Source organism: Anolis carolinensis, chromosome 2 (genome assembly GCF_035594765.1).
Source record: "Anolis carolinensis isolate JA03-04 chromosome 2, rAnoCar3.1.pri, whole genome shotgun sequence".
Lineage (NCBI taxonomy): Eukaryota > Metazoa > Chordata > Lepidosauria > Squamata > Dactyloidae > Anolis > Anolis carolinensis.
The window spans coordinates 43795792-43823117 of record NC_085842.1 but is presented as its reverse complement, the minus strand read 5'-3'; the positions used below and the strand labels follow the sequence as shown (position 1 = coordinate 43823117).

Sequence of the window (27326 nt, the reverse complement as noted above, 5' to 3'; positions counted from 1 at the left end):
CACAACGACGTTGTATGACACAGCAAACAAGATAGATATGCTGGATTTCGTTTCACAAAATCACAAGTCGAACACTTCCCAAGTGTCTAGGACTGTGTGATGTATTTTCGGATGATGCGTGCAGATCCCAGAAGGGTGGCCTTTTGCAGTTGGCAGATCGTAATTTTGTCAATGTCTATTGTTTCCAAATGCCGGCTGAGATCTTTTGGCACGGCACCCAGTGTGCCCATCACCACTGGGACCACCTGCACTGGTTTCTGCCATAGTCTTTGAAGTTCAATCTTGAGGTCCTGATAGTGGCTGAGTTTTTCCTGTTGTTTTTCATCAATGCGACTGTCACCTGGGATGGCAACATCAATGATCCAAACCTTGTTCTTTTCTACAACTGTGATGTCTGGTGTGTTGTGTTCCAGATCTTTGTCAGTCTGGATTAGGAAGTCCCACAGTATCTTTGCGTGTTCATTTTCCACAACCTTTGCGGGTTTGTGATCCCACCAGTTCTTGACTGCAGGGAGGTGGTACTTGAGGCATAAGAAAAATAAAGTATTATTATTTATTATTTAGACTCGTATAGTAAAATCCAGTCTTCCAGATTTGTTGTTGCAGTATACCTTGAAGCCATTTCTGATTTATGTATGAACCTGTCATGGGGTTTTCTAAGAGGGCGAAATTCATCCAAGATCACATAGTGCATTTCCATGACTGAGCAGGAAATTGAACCCTGTTTTCCAGAGTCATAGTCCAGTTCTCAAACCGCTACACCACATTGGCTCTCTTTTGTATAGATCCAAGCTGTATAATTTTTTAATACTTGCATATGCTGCATAACTGTTGACAAGCTGGAAAACGTCCAGAGAAGGGCAACTAAAATGATCAAGGGTCTGGAGAACAAGCCCTATGAGGAGCGGCTTAAAGAACTGGGCATGTTTAGCCTGCAGAAGAGAAGGCTGAAAGGAGACATGATAGCCATGTACAAATACGTGAAGGGAAGTCAAAGGGAGGAGGGAGCAAGCTTGTTTTCTGCTGCCCTGCAGACTAGGACGTGGAACAATGGCTTCAAACTACAGGAAAGGAGATTCCACCTGAACATCAGGAAGAACTTCCTCACTCTGAGAACAGTTCAGCAGTGGAACTCCCTCCCTCGGAGTGTGGTGGATTCTCCTTCTTTGGAGGCTTTTAAGCAGAGGCTGGATGGCCATCTATCGGGGGTGGTTTGAATGCGATTTCCTGCTTCTTGCACGGGGTTGGACTGGATGGCCCATGAGGTCTCTTCCAACTCTACTATTCTATTATTCTACCATTTCTTTGTAGGGATAGAGAAATCTTTTTTGGGCACTTGTACCAATAACCTGTGATTGGTCTGGTCAACATCTAATCTCACATATACAACTTCTGCACATAAATGGGTATTGGTGAAATTGCACAGTGCAGCAGTAGAACACAAGTCATTCCAACACACCTCAGGCTGTGCGTGGGAAAAACTCCCTGTTGAAATCCAGGGAACATGTTGATCAGTATATACAAGATTTCCTCAAAATTAGTTGTCCTCTAGACATTTTGCTGCCCCAAAACATATGGAAACTACTAGGTTGGTGAAGGCAGTTAGCTATTATCCTAACAAGTTTGGAACACGGCTATCCTGTCTTTTGTTGTTAGTTTTCAAGTTGTTTCTGACTTAACAGTGACTCTAAGGTGATCTAAATTTGTTCAGGGCAGAGATTTACTTTTACCTTCCTCTGAAACTAACAGAGGATGACTTGCCCAATGTCATCCTGTAGTTTCCATGGCTGAGTCCTAGTTTCTAGATCATATTCGAACACTCAAGCCATGAAACCACATTGGCTCACATATCCTTTACTACAGTGCTTTTAATGGGCAAGTGAAAAGTCTATTATTTATCTGTGAATTATCTGTGTTACTGTAGCCTAATTTTGTAATTTCCACAGATGAGTCTCCTTCAGGACCTGCTAAGAGCTGATAGAAATTGGCTTTCTACAGCTCCTTCTATGTGACTTATTTTGCTCTTAGGTCCTGGTCAAATTGTACGTGTCTAAATAAGTTTGACCATACAGATGAACCAGAGTAGTAAGTTTATTAAAAAAAGAGTATCTAATATAAAAACAGTTTCAAAATACATCCATGAGCAAGATTTCCAGAAGCTTAACAAAAAGCAATGACCGACTCTGAATAGGATTTCCAAAAATTATTTAAGGCAAAAGCAAGAAACTACAATCTAAGGCTTGTTGCACTTAAACTAGAATTATATCCCAAAGCTTGAAAGCATGAACATAACCATAGTCAAATGTCTTGATACTTGAACTTGACTATACAGTATTCCCTCACTTATCGCAGGGGTTATGTTCCAGGACCACCTGCAATACGTGAAAATCCGCGAAGAAGGGACACTATATTTATTTTAATATTTATACTTTATTTTAGCAGTTACAATATACAGTACACCGGCAGAGAAGAAGAATGGAAGCCAAATAACCCCTCTTTTAATTTCCAACCCTTTCCTATCCTCCCCTTCTCCCTTTATTTCTCACTCCCCCCTTCCAAAATACTTTCTTTTTTTACCATGTTTCAATTGAAAAACCTTAATAAAACCCGCAAACAGTGAAAATACTGCGATAAATGTGTACATTAATATTCATTGAAAACCCGCAAAACAGCGAGGCTCGAAAATCGAACCGCAAAGTAGTGAGTGAACATGTAATCCCAAAGGCTTGAAACTTCAAACAAGGAGGCATGGAACTTAAATAGGAAAACAAGATACAGATCCAAGAACAGAACTCCTAACTCGGAGCTCTCAAGACAGGAAATTTGGCACATGAAAATCCAACATTGATCTCCCCACCAAACATTGACTCCAGATCCTTAAGAATACTCCCTCTTGCCCATGACATCACTCTTTCTCATACTCTTGTTCCCTTTGTTTATCTTTCAGTCTCCAAATTTGTTTGTTTCACAGTAACCCTTCTGATCTGTAAATGTTTTTTAGGTTTTGGAATACATGTATTGGCATATACAGTAGAGTCTCACTTATCCAACACTCACTTATCCAACGTTCTGGATTATCCAATGCATATTTGTAGTCAATGTTTTCAATACATCGTGATATTTTGGTGCTAAATTTGTAAATACAGTAATTACTACGTAACATTACTGCGTATTGAACTACTTTTTCTGTCAAATTTGTTGTATAACATGATGTTTTGGTGCTTAATTTGTAAAATCATAACCTAATTTGATGTTTAATAGGCTTTTCCTTAATCCCTCCTTATTATCCAACATATTCGCTTATCCAACGTTCTGCCGGCCCGTTTATGTTGGATAAATGAGACTCTACTGTATGTACATAAGGAAATTCATTTATGTTGCATATGCACATAGCCTGAAGGCAATTTATGTACAATATATTGTTAACAATTTTTGTACATGAATCAATGTTTGCTTACATTGAACCATCAGAAAGCAAAGGTGTCACAATCTCACCTATGTGGACAGTTTTTGGATTTTGGAATATTTTGGATTTCAGACTTTTAGAAAAGGGATATTCATAGCTCCCTTATCTGTATTGGGAAACTCTTGGGACTGATTTTTGTGACTGGCTCAAACATCTTCTTTGTAGACTACAGAGTATAAAAGAACAAAGACTTCCTTTCCTTTTATAATCCAAGCTAATAATCAGAACCAGTTTGGTTATTAACAGAAAGTCATATAGACAGTATGAAGAAAGGGATGGCTTGACCTTTGGGCTTCAGCTGGAATTTAATCTATGACTCCCATCTTCTTCTTCTATAAGAGCCTGTTCTCTTACTGGTGTCACCAACCAGGGTGAATAGAAGGCTCCTTTGCTTCTGCTTCTTTTTTAAAAAAACTGTTATTAAATTTTTCTCCTTCCATTCAAAGGGAAAACCCAACTTGTAATTTGGTATCATATTGCTTACTTTCAAGGACTCTTAATGTTGTTTCTGAGGTCAGGATACTTTGCACTTCTGATTGTTTGTTTGTTCTATGAAAGTTCTTCTCTGCCTTTGTCTCAGAGAATGTGACGCAAAGCAACTAACAAAGTTACAGGTTAAAAAAGAGATTAATTGAAATTTCAAGCAGCTTAAAAATAATTAAAGATGAATCAGTTTTTAAAAAGGCAGTACCTGGCTGGATTAAAAACTCCTTTTATAATAGTCCAGTTTAAACATCAAAGGCATGCCTGAATAAAATGTAGTAATAATATGTTGTGGGCTTTTAAGGGTTTTTCTGTTCATTGATAAAGGGAGGAGGCATCCCAACCTCTCTTGGTAGGATGTTAGCAAAGGAGTGACCAACAAGAAGACCTTTACTTATTTTCCCACCAAATCTGTCTCTGAGGATACAGGGGGATTTCAAAGATCCCAGGGCCTGGACACAAAGGTGGAGTGAAGAAGGTGGTCTTACCAGATAACTTAGCCTCAGATTGTATGGAGATTTATATTCCATAATTGGCATCTTGAATTATGCTTGGCACTTCAAGCTAGAAGTACTAGTAGCTGCCAAAAGGAAAGGATTGCATTCCTTCCTTGGGCACCATTGGATAACAGTTAGGCTCCACCATTTTGGACTACTTACAATTTACCTTTTGCAAAGTTACTAGTCCTTTAGCACACATTACAAAAATGAATACCTACAAATTTCAGATCAGTTGTGTGAGCACATTCCTGGCTGGTATAAAACTTGGGAGATTGTGGTTCAGAACTAAATCCCAAAATATACCCTGACTGCACACCTGCGTCTTTGAAAGGAGGATGGTCCAATAAAACCCAGAGTGGGTCCTCTTCCCAGTAAAAATCCCAGAATCTCAAGCATAGGTTGACTGTCATTTGTAGTCCATCTTAAGTTTACAAAACATTTCTGTATTTTATTTGTATATAACTTTAATGAAGCACATTGATATAGCAAGAAAGGCAGATTGGTCCAAATTCTCAGATATGCTAGAAGACAAGATCATATCGGTTGCCCCAATCTGTGAGGAATATGGGCGCTTTATCAAAATAGTAAAAACTTGCTCACAGGCCTCTATACCAAGAGGCTGCAGAACACACTACCTTCAGGGCATTACTCCTGATACAGCTGCCTTGCTGGAAGACTACTACAGGCTCCACAATGAAGACCCATTTAGTGAGCAAACTCTCCAGACAGTGCAGAGCATTCTGTCCTCCATCTCTTAAGCCAAGAAAGAACAGTGGATAACAGAGTTGACATGGGCATGAGCAGTCAGAATAATAATAATAATAATAATAATAATAATAATAATAATAATAATAATAATAATCTAATCTTCACATGACGTGGATTGACTACAAAAAGGCCTTTGACTCACTCCCACACAGCTGGATCATCAAGTGCCTGGACGCCATCGGGATTTGTAAAAACGTTGGCACCTTCATTGAAAACATGATGGAGCACTGGAAAACTGAACTGTTTGCTGGAAATGAAAGCTATGGACTTGTCAACATCAGAAGAGGAATTTTCCAGGGAGATTCATTGTCCCCTCTGCTTTTCATTATTGCCATGATCCCTCTGTCAACAATCTTACAAAAAACAAATCTTGGCTATCAAACATCTAAGAAATCTCACAAAATTTCGCATCTGATGTACATGGATGACCTGAAGCTGTATGGGAAAACGGAAACTGAAATCCAGTGTCTGACCAACACTGTCCGAATTTTTAGCACTGATATCAGCATGGAGTTTGGTTTGGACAAATGTTCGACAGTGGCATTGAAGAAAGGAAAAATCATTGAAAGTGAGGGCATAAATATGCCTAATGGCCAAACAATATAGTGTCACCAGCCAGAGGCCTATAAATATCTAGGCATGCTACAGCTGGATAACATCAAGCATGAACATGTGAAAATTGTGGTCAGCAAAGAATACACACAAAGGGTCAGAAAAATTCTCAAAAGCAAGCTCAATGGAGGCAACACCCTCAAGGCCATAAACATCTGGGCCATACCTGTCATAAGACATACTGCTGGCATTATAAATTGGACACAGGCGGAACTGGACAATTTGGACAGAAAAACAAGAAAACTCATGACCATTCATCATTCACTGCATCCTCGCAGTGATGTTGACCGGCTGACTCAGCACAAAGAAGATGGGTTTGAAAGGCAGCAGATTACAGGAGCTGTCTTCATAGACCTGTCAGCAGCTTATGACACTGTAAACCATCGCCTTCTCCTGAGAAAAACTTATAATATCACAAAGGACTACCACCTCACCCGCTTTATAGGAAATCTGCTACAAAACAGGAGCTTTTTTGTTGAATTCCAGGGTCAGAAAAACAGATGGCGAAAACAGAAGAACGGCCTCCTTCAAGGGAGCATGCTTGCTCCATCAATGTTTAACATTTACACAAATGACCAGCCACTGCCAGAAGGGACAGAGAATTTCATCTATGCTGATGATTGTACCATCACTGTCCAAGCAGGGAGCTTTGAAATGGTTGAACAGAAGCTCTCTGAAGCTTTAGGTGCTCTTACTGCCTATTACAGGGAAAAACAGTTGATCCCTAATCCATTTAAAACACAGACGTGTGCTTTCCAACTTAAGAACAGACAAGCATCTCGAGCTCCGAGGATTACCTGGGAAGGAATCCCACTGGAGCATTGCAGCACACCAAAATACTTGGGAGTTACCCTGGACTGTGCTCTGACTTACAAGAAGCACTGTTTTACTATCAAGCAAAAAGTAGGCGCTAGAAATGACATTGTACGAAAGCTGACTGGCACAGCCTGGGGATCACAACCTGACACAGTGAAGACATCTGCCCTTGCGCTTTGCTACTCTGCTGCTGAATATGCATGCTCAGTGTGGAATACATCTCACCATGTTAAAACAGTGGATGTGGCTCTTAATGAGACATGCCACATTATCACAGGATGACTATGTCTTACACCACAGGAGAAATTATACTACTTAGCCGGCATTGCAACGCCTGACATCCGCCGTGAAGTAGCATCCAGCAATGAAGGGACCAAGCCATTGACATCTCCGGCCCATCCCCTGTTCGGATATCAGCCAGCATGCCAACGCCTTAAATCAAGAAATAGCTTTCTAAGATCTACAGAGATACTCACAGCAATACCTCAGCAAGCGAAAATCCAAAAGTGGCAGGCTAAAACCCGGAACCTTAATCAGTGGCTGATGTCGGATGAGAGACTCCCCCAGGCACACAGAAAACTGGGCGACTTGGAAGGCGATGAACAGACTGTGCTCTGGCACCACGAGATGCAGAGCCAACCTTAAGAAATGGGGCTACAAAGTGGAGTCCGCAACATGTGACTGTGGAGAAGAACAAACCACTGACCACCTACTGCAATGTATTCTGAGCCCTGCTACATGCACAATGGAGGACCTTTTAACAGCAATACCAGAGGCACTCCAAGTGGCCAGCTACTGGGCAAAAGACATTTAATATTAATGCCAAATTTTATTTTATTTTCTTTAAAAAATCTCTATGTTTGCAAATCCATTACAACTTGTACCCTCAGTTCGCTTCTGACACAAGAAATGAATATAGCAATTTTGAGATTCCTAAATACATTCATTGGGGTTAGGGGCACAGGTCACCCATGACAGTGAAAAACCGTGAATAAAAAATTTCCCTGTTTTTAACCCGAGCAAACACTTCTGTAGGAATTTCCAGATCTTCCAGCATGACTTTATGGTGGAGTCTAAACCACAAATGTGGAGGGAGAACTGTAAGCTTTTCTGTACTCCAGTTCATTTCATCAAACCACTGGAACCTAGATATGTATTTTCCTCAATTAGTCCCAAAGGTGTTGCAGTAAAATGATGACACACATACTTAAGGAAAAATATTTTACTGTATCCATTAGGCTGATAACACATATCACATACAATCTTACTCCATTTGGAGATGTACAGAATGTATTACAGGATTTTCTACAATTGATTGTACACTTGTATATTGCAGTGTGAATCTATTTTCATCAGAAACTTCAAAGCTGTTATTTTTTTAGGTCAGGAAAGCATGCTATTCCCAGAGCTTTGAAGTTTTAAATAAGCAAAATAGTCATAAATTGACTGAAGTTAATTATGTATGCAAAGGAAGTTACATTGATAGCTGACACATTGGAATAGAGTCTCAGTTCTTTAGCATGCGTGTATCGTCTTTCAGAAACCTTATTTCAAAATTGTTGCAAATCAGTGGCGGCTAATGTGAAAGTTTTTATAATATTAGCTGTATTTGCATATCAGTTTTAGGCAAGGATTATGTCTTATTAAATTACATCTGGAATGAGCTTGTGTTGCCTCTTCTCCTTCTTCTAATGGTGAAATGAACTAGCTGTAACATAAACTTACTGTTATATTCAAACTTGGGATTATGGTTGGTTGTTCCCATAGAAAATGACTTGAAAGTTGCACCAATTGCTGATTTAAAGTTTGTTTATGATAATTCCATGTTTAGTTCTCAAACCATAATTCTGGTTTCTCACTTAATGCTATGGCATCTGTGCCTTTTTTACTTCCTTGCTTCGGTAAGGAGCAAAACAAGATAAACAGATATTCATCTGTAATAAAATTCATACACATTGTGGTTCAATAACCCAAGTTTCCTAACCAACAGTGACATCCAAATTTGACTAGTATTTATAGTAGTATAGTCTCTCTTTGTCTAAAACAGGGGTCCCCAAACTTTTTAAACAGGGGGCCAGTTCACAATCCTTTAGACCATTGGAGGGCCGAACTATAGTTGGCCACCAAGCAATAATAATAATAATAATAATAATAATAATAATAATAATAATAATAATAATAATAATAATAATAAGAGGGTTGGAAGAGACCCTTTGGGCCATTGAGTCCAACCCCCTTCTGCCTTTTTGCACCAAAAGCACAAGCAAGGCACCCCTGACAGATGGACTCTCCGCCTCAATGTTAATAATAATAATAATAATAATAATAATAATAATAATAATAATAATAATAATAAAGAGGGTTGGAAGAGACCCTTTGGGCCGTTAAGTCCAACCCCCTTCTGCCTTTTTGCACCAAAAGCACAAGCAAGGCACCCCTGACAGATGGCCTCTCCGCCTCAATGTTAATAATAACATAATAATAATAATAATAATAATAATAATAATAATAATAATAATAATAATAGAAGAGAAGAGGAGAACCCTTGGGTCATTTAGCCCAACCCCCTTCTGCCTTTGTGCTGTGGGGGCCGGATAAATGGCTTTGATGGGCCGCATGTGGCCCCCGGGCCTTAGTTTGGGGACCCCTGGTCTAAAAGTTGCTTGTACTAGCTTCTTTGAAGAAAAGGTGTGGAGTCTATTCCTGACTCTAGGAAAATATATGTGACTCCAGATGATGTTGGATTGCAACTCCTGTCAGGCAAAATAGCCAATAGTGAATGAAGGCTTTTAAATGTTTTACTCTATCTTACATTGTGAGAAATGTAAGTGTGTGTGAAATGTGAATTGAAGTGTGTGGGTGTCTCCGCTCTTCTTCAGTAATTCGGAGTACATAAGAGAGAATTTGCACTGATATTTTACTTACGAATCCTTGATAGAGAGGGCAGGAGTAATGTTAATGTACTGAGAGTACAGTGGAATTCCTGCCATCATCTGGTTTCAAGTGGCTTCTTATTCTGCCTACAGGAAGATCTTGCAATGGGAGAACATTCAAGGAGATATCCTTTCTCTTAGGGTGAGAAGACATGGATCTTCTCACCATTTTCACTAGCTCTGTAAATAGCCTTTGTATTGCCTGTAGTTATTTACTGGTTGCTTCATTGCCACAAAGCAAAGGATCAGAAATAGAAAGTTGTTTGCTGCAAAATTCCGTTCAGGTTTCATAACTTCTATTAAGCAAAAATGGAGTTGTTTAAATTCTTTGAGTGTTGATGAAAGGATAGATTTCCTTAAGTCAAAATGTTTTGGTGAGTTAGTGCTGACGGCTGAACAAATGAAAATAGAATGAATGGAAGCAGAATAAACACTTGCAAATGCATTAAAATTTAGTTTCAAGGTTGCTGGGGGAAAGCTGTTCACAGCTCTGTGTTAAGTAATATGTTTTATGTTGGTTTCTTGCTCATGACATTTTGAATGTGTTGCAAAACCTTGACAGAATTAAACAGCAAAATTAAAGCCCCCCACCTCTTTCTTTCTGCTAAGTAGATAATCCAGCGTTTCCAGGGATTAGTTAATAGTTTCAGTTCTTACATTCAATGTTTTAGCTTTCCGCTAGTTACGGGGTTTATGGAAAGATGAGCTTTGTGTAGCTTGACGCTGAGCTTTTGTTTTGATCCCTGGATTTTAAGTTTTTCTATAATATTTCCATGCTGATTAGTCCATTTGCTGTGGAACAGGAATGATGAAAGTCATTCCACTGAACCAGCTTCTTGTTCCACCACTCCTATTTAGACTAACTATGACTAACCTGGGTTGCCTACAGCACTAAACTGTGGTTTAGCCCTGTCTTGATGAGCCTCAATGATTTCCATCAAAGCACTGGGCTCATGCAGTCTATCTGACTATGTTATCTCAAGTGGCTAGGAGGGCTTCAGCAATTTATTTATTCTGTTGTCAACTACAGTAGAGTCTCACTTATCCAAGCCTCACTTATCCAAGCTTCTGGATTATCCAAGCCATTTTTTGTAGTCAATGTTTTCAATATATCGTGATATTTTGTGCTAAATTCGTAAATACAGTAATTACAACATAACATGACTCCGTATTGAACTACCTTTTCTGTTAAATTTGTTGTATAACATGACGTTTTGGTGCTTAATTTGTAAAATCATAACCTAATTTGATGTTTAATATGCTTTTCCTTTATCCCTCCTTATTATCCAAGATATTCACTTATCCAAGCTTCTGCTGGCCCATTTAGCTTGGATAAGTGAGACTCTACTGTACCTTTAAGTTGACTTTTATGAATAAGAAACGGCCAAGTCCCCTGATCATCAACAGCTCTGCTTAGGTTATGCAGATTCAGAGCCATGGCTTCTTTGATTATACTGACCTATTTTCTTTTCTCATTGCCTTCTACTATACCAAACGTTATTGTCTTTTCTAGCAAATTGTGTCCTCTCTTAATGTGACCAAAGTTTGATGGTCTCAGTTTCATTATCTTGGCTTGGGAGAGTTCAGGTTTGATTATCTTGGGTACCCATTGTCTTTTTAGCAGTCCACATTATCCATATCACATATCTCCAGCACATTTCAAATGAGTTGGGTTTCTTTCTGTCAGTTTTTCTTCACTTTCCAACTTTACAACCACGCATACACGTTAAAATAGGAAATGCAATGTCATGGGCAATCCTAACTTGACATTTCAGGATGATTTCTATTTTCTTCATAGCTTCTTTCTGAAGCCCTAAACTTTTGCTTTCTTGACTGCATTCTCCATTCTGATTTATTTATTTATTTATTTATTTTATTTTATTTCCAATATTTATATCCCGCCCTTCTCACCTGAAGGGAATCAGGGCGGCTTACAACAAATGGCAACCAATTCAATGCTTACACATAGTTAAAATTCATAGCAGTAGAATCAATTAAAAACTATTAAATACAATATAAAAATTTAAAACATATGGTTAGATCCATTCGTCCAAGAAACATCATGCTGTAGCCATAAATTGGTCCATGTCGTCTTTGTCATTTATTCATTAAAAGCCTGAGCACATAACCATGTTTTTAGGGCTCTTCTGAAGCCCAGTAGGGTTGGGGCTTGTTGAATATCTCTGGGGAGGGTGTTCCACAGTCGGGAAACACCACCGAGAAGGCCCTGTCCCTCGTTCCCGCCAGCTGCGCTTGCGACATTGTCTACTTTGAAATTATGCTTATGTTACTATATTTTCCTTGCAGTCTTCACTCAGATTTTGCCTTTGACTGCTTTTGCTATATCTCTCCTCACTTTTAAGATCACACTACCTTTTATTAGATGTGCATTTCCAGAGATTCATAATCTCTCATTGCTGTCATTGCAATGTTTATGTTTCTTTCTTGTTTGACTATGTATAGCTTCCTGTACTTCATGTGTCTCACATTTATGTTTCTGTAGTATGAGTTTTGCAGCTTCAGACTTTCATTTTGTCTCTGCACATATCCCTAGTCTTTTGGCTTGAGTCCAGTTGTTTCATTTACTGGAGCACTTCTCATAGATGTCCTCTGCTATATTCCAGGAGTGTGTTGAGTGCCATCTGACCTGAGAGAGTCTCATCTTGTAGCAGTATCTCTTGTTTCATTTTGGATTGTGGTAAAAGATCTTTGAAAGGAGGATTACATGCCTCCCACTATGCAACGTTAACAAGCATTTGCCACTGCTGCCATCTCTGAGAGATCCTCCACCATTTTCACTCCCATTAGTTCTGCTATCCATTGGATTTATTTATTGTGGGTTGATAGGCTTATTTATTTATTGATTGTATGCCAAATAAAACTTCTTAGTTTTTAAGGTGAAAATGTTCTGTTGTTTTTACTGCAAAGGTCTAAAATGCCTCTTTCCACCTTTTTTCCTGATTTTTATGTTTTTATGGCTTAGAGTTAAAAGTCCTATACTGCGTAATCTTCTTTTGAACTCAGTGCCTTCATTTGAACTCTTCTAAAATTTTCAGCTTTAAAAGTTTACTCACTGTACTTATCTTTTGCTCTTCAACTCCTAGCAACATCTTGTTAACCTTTGTGCCAAGTTGTTTCCCTTTCCCTGATCGCTTTTCTTATGTAGAGTAAATATTAATTTTTGAATCCTCCTTTCTCTTTGCTTTATTCTTATCTTCAGAAGACTTGTTGCTTAATTTTAACTTGCTTTATCTTCAGGATTCTCCAGTGTGATTTTAAGTTTCTGGACTGCTTTTCTATATGAATCTATGGGGTGGCCACACTAGAAATACAATATAAAGTCCTGGCCATTGCACCAAGGTCTGCTTCACACTCTGTAACAATAGCACTATTATTACAATTGAAACGCTATAGATGTATCCCACAGAATCCGAGATTTGTAATTTGGTGTATCACTATAGCTATCTGGGAGAAAATTTGAAATGCCTTACCAAACTACAAATCCTAGGATTCTATGGGATAGAGTTGTAACAGTTAAATTGAGATGAAGATGCTGTAAGTGTGTGGTGTGAAAGATTTCTGCATTGTCCATAAGATGATATTCCTGTATACAGTCAGCAATGCTTACTTGAAGAATGTGTTGGGATGAACCAGCTCTTGGCCTCATAAAATTCAGTCAATGTCTGGGAGAAGTGACTGTAGAGCTGGAGAAGATATAGAAAATGGAACCCCAAATAACAGGAAGCAGGAGCGATTAGCCTATCAGGAAATGATATTGTGTTTGAGACTTGTTAGTTTAATGAAGGTAAGTTGAGAGGATCTATAAAAGTATTCATTGTGTGTATGAAGCACACAATGAATACTTTTATAGAGGAAGGAACTGGCAAAACCTTTTCTGGGAATTCCTTGCCTAAGAAAACACTGAGATATTCATGAAGTTTCCATGAGGTCTTAGGTGATTTGGAAGCATATGCACACATCAAAGGAATAGTTTCTTCAGGCAACTCTGAACACCATTTGAAACCTGCCCGATCTTTACAATCATCCGGGGAGGCCCTTTTATCACCACTGTCTTTATCCCAGGCCCACCTTGTGAGTACAAGGGAGAGGGCCTTTTCTGCTGTGGCCCCCCGATTGTGGAACTCACTACCTACTGAAATTAGGCAAGCTCCCACGCTGTTAGCTTTTAGGAAAGACTTGAAAACATGGCTCTTCCGCTGTGCCTTTGGTGAGTAATTTCTGTTATTTCTGTGTTACTCCCACCCCGAACATCTATCCTCTAGATTACCCCACTTCCATATGTCCCTGTCCGCAGTGGAGTACCCCTATGTCCCTCTCACTCCAGGTTTTATCTTTGTGTTCACGTGGCCTGCCCTTGTTTTACTGTTTTTTGATTTCTTGATGTAATGCCTATTATCATTTATTGTATTTTTAATGGTGCTATGTTATGTTGTTTTATATTTTGTTATATTGTATTGCTCTGGGCATGGCCCCATGTTAGCCGCCCCGAGTCCCCGTTGGGGAGATGGTGGCGGGGTATAAATAAAGTTTTATTATTATTATTATTATTTGGTGAGGAGCACAACTGGGAGAAGACTGTTGTGCTCTTCTCTACTTATAGGTTTCTCTTAATTGTTTGGTTGCCCAGTAAGGACAGAGAAAGCTGAAATATACTGAGAAGGTGGAATACTAAGGCAAAAGAGGAAAACCAAATTACAGCTGGACGGAATCCAGGAAGACACATCCCCATGTTTGTAAGACCTAAACAGGGCTGTAGATAATAGGGTGTTTTGGAGATCTCTCACTCATAAGGTTGTCATAAGTTACAACCGATTTCACAGCAACTAAGAACAAAATAGCATTTCCTATATCCATTAAGTAGCCTCAGTTCATTGTCTTCTATCATTCTTCTTTGTCCATTTCCATAATATTTGACAAATGCTTGCTTTGCTTTTGATTGAGAATATACATATTTGCAAATATTTCATGCTGAAGGAATGTATTTTGGAAGAATCTGCTGCCAACATTTGCTTCTTTGAATTTATTTATTTAACAAAGTGACTGTAAGGTACAGACTTTTTTGTGATTTTTTTTTTGGTAGCAATTTTCACCACTGAAATCTTTACCTTTTGATCGGCTAATAAGCTAAAGAAAAATTCAGTTAATCAGCTAAACTAGAAGCCTTTAATCATTTGATACTTCTGTGCATAAATGTATGGATATTTGTATTTGAATATTTATGTGGCAAGTCGAATGAATTTGCCTTCATAGCATTGCAACGGAAAAAATGCCCGATTTTGCATCTGTACAGGATGAACAGGTCATTGAAATTTAAATGAGAAAATAATGTTTTATCCCTCTTGAAGAAATTGCCTGTGAATACATGATAAAAATTTAATTGAAAGAATAATAAAGATATTGCTTCTAGTCATATTTCCCCCACATACGAAAAAACCAATTACTTCATCAGTCTCACCTTCGAAGTGTCTCAAGTTAGTCTGATTTTTGAAAAGATTAAGGAGAGACATGGCAAACAACCAGAGAGGGATTATGAATTGAAAACTGGGTGTTTATTTTTATTTCCAAGGCCGTTTCAAACGTCAGTAAATTTTAAGTTAGGCAGACATATGAATGGTTTTTGTTTTTTTGTTTTGCTTTGCTTTCCTTTGCTTTGTTTAGATAGCATCAGCTTTACTATGACTACAGACATATGAAAACTTGGACATTTTTCTTGGGGCACCTAGACAAAGACTCAGTGGATAGAAATGGTTTTGTTAGCAGATCTGAGTTAAAAGAATTCTCTCTATCCCTTCTTTCCATACCCCAAGGGTCCTTAGGGACTATTCTCAGAAGTGTGGACAACCCACTGAAGCAGATTTTTGAATGGGACAGAGGCTGGATGGTGTGTGTTTGTATGCATGCCTATGTGTCTGTTGAGAATATAGTCCAGGTAAAAGCATGTGAGGGGAAGGAGAAACATTCCTTCCAGTTCTGTTCATGGAACTGGTCTATCAGCAAAGGTCCAGGTAAAAGCATGTGAGGGGAAGGAGAAACATTCCTTCCAGTTCTGTTCATGGAACTGGTCTATCAGCAAAGGTACAGTCAACCTTCCACCATCACTGGGGTTAGGGGCACAGTACCTCCATGAAAATAAAAAAAACCCTGCAAATAAAGAAATTGCTATGAGAAGAACACCTCTCTAGAAAATTCTGGGTCTTCCAACATGACTCTGTGTTTGAAGTCTACTGGAAGACCTAGAATCACATGGGAGGAACAAGAGATCTCTAGAAAGAACACTGGAGTCAGTTTGCAGAGCCACTACCATGTAAGGAGCAGGCTGTTCCCTCCTCTTTAAGCTTGGATCGGGCCTTTTCTCCCAGGGCCTAGAACTTTTCCTACAAACTTGCTTGGCAAGTTTGGCCCATTCCGTTATGATCAACTACTTCTAGTCATCCTGGAGGACCTAGAGATTTCTAGTGAGAACACCTCTCTAGGAGAACTCTAGGGTTTCCAGTGCAATTCTACAGTCAGCTTCCAGAAGAAATTAACCTTAGAGTCATGTTAGAAGACCTAGAAATTCATAGAGACATTCTCTCAGGTAAAAAAGTAGCAATTTCTTTCCTCACCGTTTTTCACTTTCATGGGGTTCCTGTGCCCCTATATGCAACAAATCTGGAGTGCTGACAATAGTGTGAGGTCTTTTATTTCCTGCCCTTAATAATATGGCAAAAATAAAGGGAAATCTTTGTAATTCGGATTGAGGACCTTATAGCTGCATTTTAATAGAAAAATAATAATCAGATTTTAAAAAGTAAATCCAATCTAATTTTTGGAAAAAACCTGTAGTTTTGATATATTAAATGAAATATTGTAGTCAGATTAAAATTATCCATAATTCATTTTAATTTTTGAGTTTAACAAAGTGGTTTTTAATTCATTAAGTATGCTAATATTGCATTCTTTTTTCCCCAATGTCTCTGGTTCCTTCTGCCCCCTCCCACCATATATCCCTCCTGTAGCATCAACATTTCTGGATATTTTACATCCCTACAGGTATTACATCGTACATAGTAAAGTGTGTTAGTTATTATTTATTTATAAGGGACAATGAATGTATCTTGTTAAGATTTTCATTATATTGCGATATTTATATACCAAGGGTGCAAACCAACTACTTTAAATGACATTAATAGGACTGAGGTTAGTCACAAAGATGACATATTCTATTGCTTTTAATTTTCTTGATTATTTGCCTATTTTTTTCTATTCCAGGGTAGAACAACAGCCACCATCTTGTGTGTCTCACACTGATAGATCTAGTTTGATCTGAGCCCAGCTTCATACATTAGGGATTAATATGTTGACATCTGGCACACATGATCTTCTCCATCCCTTCGGATTTGGAAACATCTTTTCAGCATTCTTGTAGTATGAAACACCCTCAAAAAAGCACAACCCATTAACCTGATAGAGGAGGAAGTGTTTCTAATGTACACAAGGCACAAGCACAAGTTTGACCTGCAACCTAATATATAGCATGTTCGTTTGTTATCAAAACTGCATTAGCTCAGGTTACTTTTCCTGATGCTCCTTTAGCTATGAACTGCAGCAACAGTGGTGTTGTCAGTTACATTTATTCAATAATTCAGAGTCTGCAATAGAAACGCCTTGCTTGTTTTATTGATGAATTGTACACTTTTTCATTATAGACAACTTGGCATATTTCCTTCAGCATAGTCTCGGAATTGCAAAGAGTGCTTTGTATTACAGGTCACAGCACAAAAGGAAATCGAATAAAATGTGGAACAGTGGAGAGTGCAATATGTGTTTACTTTCTCAGATTTTTTTATTTTATAATAGGTTCCCATTTCATCTGCCTTTTACTGTTAAAGGTTGTTTTCTAAATGCTTACTCTTCACTTCAGAATAACTTGTTTCCAGTATAATACATTTTACATTATTCCGTACTTATGAACCCTAAAACTATAAATAATTGATGAATAATGTTGGAAAATTTGCATTGCTAAACCTGCTTCAACATCAGCATTGTATCTGTGATCACAAGCAAAAGCTATATCAGTTTAGTGAGCACATTTCAAGATATTTATATGTTCTACAGACTTCCTGGATATGGGACATGGACTTATGCAAGTTGTATTCTTTGATTTGACCTAAATTATCTCAATGTATTTTCCATGAAATTTGTCCTGAATCTATGATACATGTAGCCCTTTACATAGATTAACCTGTCAGATCTTTTGTTACCAGACATTGTCAAACCGTTTACACGTTACTTATATCCAAATAAAGGCAATTTTAGGTCATTATACAATATCACTGTGTGCTGTGGTTGACCACTTGTTTTTAAAACCATGGCCTTTCTCTGTTATGTATTCCAAGTTGTGAACAATTAATCTATTTTCACCTATACACAGTGTCCTCCGTGTGGCACCTATAAGATGTTATTTTTGTATGTGAATCATGTAGTACCACACATATTATTAAATGGCAAGTCCCAGCAGTTCAAGCCAGCATAGACATGTGTTGAGCAATGTTCAGAATTGGCAGTCTCAACATCTGTATGATATTCGTTCTTGATATGAACTTTGCCTGAGCTTCTTTATTTTCTGTGAAACATAAAATCCTCTTCCTCCCCAAGAGCAGCTAAGAATAAAAACACGCATCTATTTCTGATGTAATGCTAATCTATTGTTTGGTGCTGTGTGAATAAGCCTTTTAGTCTTGAGCACTATCCCTTTTCTTGTTTCTGCCATATCTCTCTCTTCCTAATCGTGTGACAAATCATAGTTTGATGTTTGGTTTACCATAACAAAGATAACGATTGGGGTTGGACAAAGTGTTTTTGTTGCTCTACTAGGCTGTTTTGCCATTCTTAATACTGCAGGTTATCTCATAGGCTCATCTAGTCCAACTGCATTCTATACAATAAAGGCTCTCCTGACAAGCCACTAGGATTGACAGTAGGTTGCAGAGCCTCCAACACTGTAACAGTTAAAACACTCATTTTTCAAAACCAGGAGAGTTTTTTCTGGTATTTTTGTCTTAGTTTTTTGACAGTCTGTGTGGATCATAGGGGGCACTGGAGCAGAAAAATGCCCCCATTTGGACCATAGTTGCCCGTTCTGGTCTACAACCAAAGATTTACAGATGTAGCATTGTGAATGGGGATTGGTTACAGGGAGCAAATAGCCCCTATGATATAACACCTCAGTTGGCTCCACTCCGTTGCTGGTCATGATTCACAGTACTGGTTATCATAGACTCATAGAATAATTTAGTTGGAAGAGACCACATGGGCCATCCATTCCAAGTCCCTGCCATGCAGGAAAAGTACAATCATGCAGGAAAAGCATGACCTATAAGGTTCTCTAAGGCTTGAATCTAAGCTATTTGAAGCATCATACGTTCCCACATGAGCCAGCCTCAATGCTGAAATTGTTGGAGAATCACACCTCTTAAATCCCAGCACCTTCACTAGCATATTTGTTAGGAATTTGGGAAAATATCTTATTCTGTGTGACTGCTCCTGCACTCTGAAACTCTCCTTCCTGGGAGGATAGACTGAATCTTATTTATGTAATTACTGTACTATTTATTTTTTGGATGCAAAGTTGCAAATGCCAGAGACAGGCAGTAAGGTTTCAGTCTAATTACATAGACAATTTAATACTATTTTAATTTTAATTGTTTGTATACTTTCAGATATATATGTTTTTTATTTGTACGTCTTTGAGCCCCGGTGGCGAAGTGCGTTAAAGCACTGAGCTGTAGAACGAAAGGTCCCAGGTTCAAACCCCAGGAGCGGCGTGAGCGGCCGCTGTTAGCTCCAGCTCCTGCCAACCTAGCAGTTCGAAAACATGCCAATGTGAGTCGATCAGTAGGTACCGCTCCGGCGGGAAGGTAACGGCGCTCCATGCAGTCATGCTGGCCACATCACCTTGAAGGGGTCTACGGACAACACCGGCTCTTCGGCTTAGAAATGGAGATGAGCACCAACCACCAGAGTCAGACATAACTGGACTTAACATCAGGGGAAACCTTTACCTTTACTATTTGTACGTCTGCTTTATGATGTTGGCTTCCTTGGGTTCTATTTTAGGGTGAACAGCTAGGATATAAATAAAATGATTGATCAAGCAAATGATCTGAAAGGGGAATATTGTAGCAGTATGCGTTATTTGTGTGTGTGTGTGTGTGTGTGTGTGTGTGTGTGTGTGTTTGTATGTAGCTGGAGTAGAAGCCAGCAGCACTTTGGGATTAATTGTCTAGATTCAGAAGAATCAATGGCATCAAAAAGGCTAAGAGGAAGTGATTATTCTCACATTTTCGCAATACCGTAGTTTATTTTTCTACCAAATAAAAGCTTTGTTTCTGAGCTTTTTTGATAACCTGCAGAATTGATGGTGCATTTCCTTCTTTATTTCCTCAGATACTATGGCCCAATAAAATGTATTTTCAGATGGAACACAAACAAGAGTGGAGAGTATCATACTTTCAAGCTTCCAGATTTGTATCTAAATCCATCCTTCTTTTTGCCTTTCTCTGTACAGCAATTTACATTGCAACCGTGTTCTGTATTTGTTTTACAGACCACAGAAACAACCCACCTTATCAATATTTAGAGGATGCATGTCGTGTTTAAAGATTAAAGTTCTTTGCCTTGTCAACTGGTATGGGACGTTGTTGAGAGTGTGTATAACATGCTGCGCTTTGTCCTCTGAAAATAGTTTACAGGGCATCGCCTCCTATGTAGCTCATTCACTGTCTATTGAACTGGCAGGGTCTTTATGAGCAAGTAGGAAGCTGGAAACTGCCTTAAAGCAGCCAGAGGCAGTCAGTGGTATGTCAGTCAAAACATATCTGTTGAATTGCAAGTTCCATTTCTTAAAGTCAATGCAAGTTACTTGTTTTGAGTATAGAGCAAAAACATACAAAATAAGTTTTGAAATGTATTGTTTTGAAGATACTGTATTGAAATGGCGCCTTAATGGGATAATAGGGTACTTAGAAGGGCTGGCTAACTCTCTTCAGATGTTGTGATGTTATAGCTTTTATAGGTTTTTTTCTTTGTGAGCTTGGAATAAATATGTGACTGCCTTTCTTTTATTGGGGTTGAGGCTTGACGTGGACTTAAAAAAAACCTATGTGTCCAATAATGAAAACCATCTCCCTGGGTGCAGTCAGAAGGAACATTTTCTGTGATCTTTACTGACAGAAATTTTGAAATAACCTATTTATTTAAAATTTGGGAAATTGATTTCTTACTTTATATAAAACTTATATAAAAGTAAGATTGGTCATTACTCAGTTCTGCAAAGAGGTGAAATAAATATCTGCGATGGACTCACATAATAGCTAGTGGCAATTAGCTTTGATGGAAAAATTAACTAATAAACATTTCAATCAAAGCTAATTGCCACAAGCTATAATATGAGACTGGACCCCCGGTGGTGCAGCGAGTTAAACTGCTGAGCTGCTGAATTAGTTGACTGAAAGGTGGGTGGTTTGAATCTGGGGAACGGAGTGAGCTCCTGCTGTTAGCCCCAGCTTCATCCAACCTTGTAGTTTGAAAGCATGCAAATGTGAGTCGATCAGTAGGTAGCGCTCCGGTGGGAAGGTAATGGCGCTCCATGCAGTCATGCCGGCCACATGACCTTGGAGGTGTCTATGAACAAGACCGGCGCTTTGGCTTAGAAATTGAGATGAGCACCAACCCCCCAGAGTCGGACGCAACTAGACTTAATGTCAGGGGAAAACCTTTACCTTTCCTTATAATATGAGAAAATTACAGATATTCCCTTTAGGTCTTTCCAGAACTAATGTACTGAGGAAACATAATGGTGGATTTCCAGGGGCATTCATGTCTTTTTGCTTGTGGGTCCAACAGTTTTAAATTACAGTGGGTCCTTGGTATCCATTGAAGTTTGGTTCTAAGTCCCCCTATGGATACCATTTATATATAATAATGCAGTAAAATGATATCCCTTATGTAAAATGGCAAACAAGTTTCGGAAAGAACTCGAGAGCTTGTGAAATGGTAAAGGCTGCTGCAGGATATGTCTGTACATCAACACATAGTGCTTGGCATGTGGAAAAGCAAGATTTGCTTTGTAGATCCCCCCGAATATTTTAAAGCTGTGGTTGGTTGAATTCATGGGTGCAGGGTACAGATTGCTTATATTATAACTGTATAATTTAATATAAAATATATGATTATTTTTTGGTAGTAGAATATATAAAGGGGTAAAGCATTAAAATCATATCAATTGATTTTTTGTCACTGCTTTGATCCTTTAGCAACAACACTTTTAAGTTTTAATGCAATGCTTGTGTTGAATGGGATGCCTGTTAGTCACTAAATAATGTTCAGGATCAATGTGTCACTTTTAAATAATTTAAAATATTATATATTCTTATTTGACTACTTCTTTCTTCTACATACCAGATGTTCCCTTTGCCCTCTGCATGCCTGTGTCCTGTGGTTACAGAGCACATGGATTGCCCACTCTTTTGGTGTTTTCATGTTGTGAGCCACAGAAATGTGTGGACACCCAGAATGATTGTTGATTTATCAAATGCAACATGTATCTCCTGATCCATTAAAAATCATTTAAGGGACCCCCCCCCCCATTTAAGGAGGATTTTTCCCTATTTCAGGGGAAAATTATAAATAAATAACACATGTACACTGGTACACACAACTATGCAAAGAAAATGAATATACTAGATAATTCCCTTAATATTTATGCACATTTTCCTTTCCAATTTATATGCAAAAGATCAGTTTTCTTATGTTACGTAGAAACAATAGCAATCCCTTGATCTAATACAGTGAAAACATGGTGCCCAGTGCTGAACGGAATGGAAATGACAAGTTGAAAAGCTGGTGTGTGTCTCACGCACAGGAGCCGACTGTTTACACTTGGCTTTTCTCTGTCTTTTACCTGCACACATCTCAAATGACATCCCATGAACCTTGCTCAAGCCCTAAGTAAACCCTGCTCTCCATCTGTCATGGATGGGCTGGCCTGCAATGCTTCCTGTGGCAAGACGGTGCTGAGGATATCCATGCTGTTGACAGCAGTAGACAGTGACGGGGGTGGGCCGAAATAGGAAGGGAGGTTGTCAGAAGCTCTACAGCTGGCAGGTACCTGATGCAGGAGGAAGATCCACATGCGGCTTCGATTCCCTGCCAGATTTAAGCAGCTTGTTTATTAAGCCTCAAGGGAGGAACATGCGCTTCACAGTAAGACGGGATGGACTGAGAAACATAGGGTGGCATGTTCTCGCACAATGCTGTGGCAATACGAGAAATATCCAGTCTGTGTGAGTGTATTACACTTTGTGATACAACTGTATAATGTATATTTCCCTGTAGATATTTGCAGAGGCTGAAATTGATTTCTCCATGAAGTCAATGTCATATAGCTAACTATATTGCATGAGGATTGGGTGTGTGTTTGTGGCTATTAAACAGCATGTGTTCATGCCACTTATACAATATTATTGCAAAGCAATGATATATCAGTGTTCCCTTCATAGTTTGGCCAACCTTTTAATTCATAAGCGCTGTTCCAGTGTTAACAGTGGTGTGATATTAAGTGAATCCATGTAGTATTGTGGGAATGCTGTGGCTATAACTGTTCTCCTTCCTCCTTCCCTGTTTCCAAATGTGGCCATTGAACTTCCCGTGAGCAGATGGAGTGAACCTCTGACTGCATTGCCATTACTTCCCCCATTTGCCTTTTCCATCCCTTTTATTTTGCATATTAAATGTAATTGTACAGGTTTATTTTTGGCACTATTCTGACTTCTAGTTAGTTATGCTGTTATGGTCCCACACCCCAAAACCAGTTTGGACACTAATAACTACACACACACACGACCATCAGAATTAACATTTAGGGGCAGGATTTTGCAATTGTCATCCAATAGAATTGACAGTGAATTCATATTTATTTTAATTGAAGGTATGGAGAAATATGGAACATGATGCTGTCAAAGTGATGCATGCCATATGCCAGCAAATATGGAAAACACAAGAATGGCCATCAGATTGGGAAAAAAATCAATTTATATCCCCATACCCAAAAAGGGAAACACTAAAGAATGCTCAAACTTCCGTACAGTGGCACTTCTTTCCCATGCCAGCAAGGTAATGCTCAAGATCCTGCAAGGCAGACTCCAGCAATACATGGAGCAAGAGTTGCCAGATGTCCAAGCTGGGTTTAGAAAAGGCAGAGGAATAAGAAACCAAATTGCCAATATCCGCTGGATAATGGAGAAAGCCAGGGAGTTTCGGAAAAACATTTATTTCTGCTTTATTGACTATTTTAAAGTCTTTGACTGTGTGGAACATAATAAACTGTGGCATGTTCTTGGTGATATGGGGATACCAAGTCACCTTGTCTGTCTCCTGATAAATCTGTATAAAGATCTGTATAAAGTAGCCACAGTAAGAACAGACCATGGAACAACAGACTGGTTCAAGATTGGGAAAGGTGTACAGCAGGGCTGTATACTATCGCCCTACCTATTCAACTTGTACGCAGAACACATCATGTGGCGTGCGGGGCTTGACGAATCTAAGGCTGGAGTTAAAATTGCTGGAAGAAACATTAATAACTTTAGATATGCAGATGATACCACTCTGATGGCTGAAAGTGAGGAGGAGCTGAGGAGCCTTATCACCAAGGTGTAAGAAGAAAGTGCAAAAGCCGGGCTCATCAAGAAAACCAAGATTATGGCAACCAGTTAGGGTGAGGGAGAAAACATGGAGGAAGTGACAGACTTTATATTTCTAGGCTCAAAGATCACTGCAGATGCAGACTGCAGCCAGGAAATCAGAAGATGTCTACTTCTTGGGAGAAGAGCAATGGCCAACCTCGATAAAATGGTGAAAAGCAGAGACATCACACTGGCAACGAAAGTCTGCATAGTTAAAGCAATGGTATTCCCCATAGTAACCTATGGATGCGAGAGCTAGACCTCAAGCCCAGCTCACTGTTTACCTAAGCAGTTCGAAAACAGTTTATAAGCTGTAAGTAGAGAAATTAGGTACTGCAAATTGTGGGGAAGATATTTTATGGCACCATAAATAACAAGACCAGAAATGCAGTAACCGAAAGGTGGAAGGAGGAGGAAGGAGGAAGTTCTGATGGCTCTTTGTCATAGAGAATGAAGCAACAGCACCCCCTGTGACTGAATTTGAGCGCAATATCAGCCTCTAAGGCACCAAAAAAACTGGACTTCAAGACTACATACCTCCTTCTGTTTGTCTTACTCTGTTCTGTCCAGTCTCAAAAACGGCATTGAATGTTTGCCGTGTATGTGTACTGTGATCCGCCCTGAGTCCTCTTGAGGAGATAGGGCGGAATATAAATAAAGTGTTATTAGTATTATGTTGTAGACAATGAAACTTTGGTATCCAGAAATGTTGTATTCATGGCAGGTCCTGGAACCAAACTCCAGTGGATACCAATGTTATACCCATTGTGTATAGGTCAAAATAAAACTAGAAAATGTTATCCATATCAGGTCTTTGTTACCTTCACTTTCAGACTACAACTCCCAAAACCTCCCGGTCCTGAATTCTGGACACTCGGGCAGCCTGGGGATACAGAATGGCACCCCCTGTTTTTCTTATTGTGACAACCAGTGGGTGCAACATGGCTTGTGCCGAGGTAATAAAATGATCTCCCTTATATAGAATAACAATATCTATGTTTCTTTCTGGAATTCTACCCCTCCCCCTAAATCAAGTCATGGATGGTTGAATCTCAGTACAGAGATTGTGGCTAAATAGGGCAGACCGTGCAAAGGCTTTCTTTCTCATTGCCTGTCCAAAGATATGGACTTAGGTGTTGATATAAATGATTAGATTTGATGTGAGTAGTCGGAGGAGAAAAAAACTGTTTTGTTAGTCACATCAATACATAATTTTGGAGTTCTTCAAGATCGTTTTCTTGTACACATCAATTTCAAGTGTTGACTTTCTGTATGTTTCCAGCTCTGTCCGGAAAACCGCTTCTCTGCCCCTCTGTTGATGCTATAACTTGTTGTAATGAAATAACAGAAATCCTGGTGTAAACTAGCAGGATAGGTTTCCTTTTGCTCAAGGGAGGTATTTCTTCTTTGAGAAAGATTTTCTTTCCCTGCAACTTGCAATGTAACTTTTTAAACACATATTCTTTAGCTCTACAGAGCTTTTAATGCACAGTCAATATCCAGCAATTTCCAAAGTGTACAGATAATCAATGATGGTTGTATGCAGTAATAGCATGCATTCATTCATCTTTGCCAGTAGTTCATTTATCACAAGGAGTTTGGATATTGTGAAAAATCCTGATTGAGAGGCTCTCTTGGTTGAAATTCAAACTGGAAAGGGACTCCGCTGTGCTTAAAACAGCTGTAGTCTACAAAGGAGAGTGGTGATAAATAAAAATGTCTGATATGTGCTTGTTTCAGTCTTTCCTTTAAGAATGCATTTTATGATTTCTTCTCCTCCTCCTCTTCCTCCTCCTCCTCTTCTTCTTCATCACCACCACCATCATCATCATCATTCTAAGGCAGTGGTTCTCAGCCTGTGGGTCCCCAGATATTTTGGCTTTCAACTCCCAGAAATCCTAACAGCTGGTAAACTGGATGGGATTTCTGGGAGTTGTAGGCCAAAACACCTGGGGACCCACAGGTTGAGAGCCACTGTCCTAAGGCATGGTTGCTTGTGTTTCTTCTAAGTTCCTGTTTCAGTAAAGGTAAAGGTAAAGGTTTCCCCTAATGGACACTCGGGCAGTCCAGTCATGTCTTACTCTGGGGGTTGGTGCTCATCTCCATTTCTAAGCCAAAGAACCGGCGTTGTCCATAAACACCTCCAAGGTCATGTGGCCGGCATGACTGTATGGAGCGTCGTTACCTTCCCGCCGGAGCGGTATCTATTGATCTACTCACATTGGCATGTTTTTGAACTGCTAGGTTGGCAGGAGCTGGAGCTAATAGTGGCCGCTCATACCGCTCCTGGGGTTTGAACCTGGGACCTTTTGGTTTGCAAGTTCAGCAGCTCAGTGCTTTAACACACTTCGCCACAGGAGTTCCAGAGAACCAGATTATTTGTAAGTTTTATTGTAAATTGCCTTGGGAGTTTTACACAGAAAAGTGATATGTTTGGGTTATACTGTAATTAATAAAAAAGCAAACCGGATTTCTCTCCTATATACTTCTGTAAAGTTGCTCTCTGCTTCACTGAATAGAAAGTAGACCTTGAGCTCTCTTCAAGTATTGCTAGTTTTGACATGGATTTGTTTGCCAAAGCTTGTTTCAGGTCAAATCAGAAATGATCTATTTGTGTGTGGCTCAAAGGCAGGTTGTGTCGAGTTGTGGTTTTAATTGTAATGATTTTAACCATGATATAAATCACTTCCCCGAAGGATTCAATTGTAATGATTTAAGTTAAAATATTTTAAATTGCTGTGAGGAAGGTTCTATTTAATCATATTTTAGTCCATTATTGTTTAAGATAACCTTAATATATGTTCTCTACAACACAAGTGCGCACTAAGCAATGATTCTTTTTGTTCTTTACTTGCATTTTATCTGGATGATTTATTTTGCAATTGTATCGTATAATTTTGTGATTTGTTATTTCTCCATTCCTTTGTCTGTGTATGTGTACAGACACATATTTTTGCTTGTACGTCTCTGGGAAGATGCATTGTTCTTACTTGCTTTATTT

At 39.0% G+C, this 27326-nt stretch overlaps 1 protein-coding gene across 4 annotated transcripts in view; it reads left to right on the top strand.

The window, feature by feature from the left end:
• The window catches only part of suclg2 (succinate-CoA ligase GDP-forming subunit beta), a 273247-nt gene that overhangs the window by 29742 nt on the left and 216179 nt on the right, over nucleotides 1-27326 (top strand). The window contains exon 1 of one of the 4 annotated variants that reach the window (XM_062969689.1): nucleotides 25252-25281. The exons of the other annotated variants lie outside the window; for them this stretch is intronic. Within the exon in view, the coding sequence (XP_062825759.1) occupies nucleotides 25267-25281 (15 nt within the window). The 5' untranslated portion in view covers nucleotides 25252-25266. Of the gene's footprint in view, nucleotides 1-25251; nucleotides 25282-27326 lie in introns of those variants that run through there. 4 annotated transcript variants of the gene reach the window in all.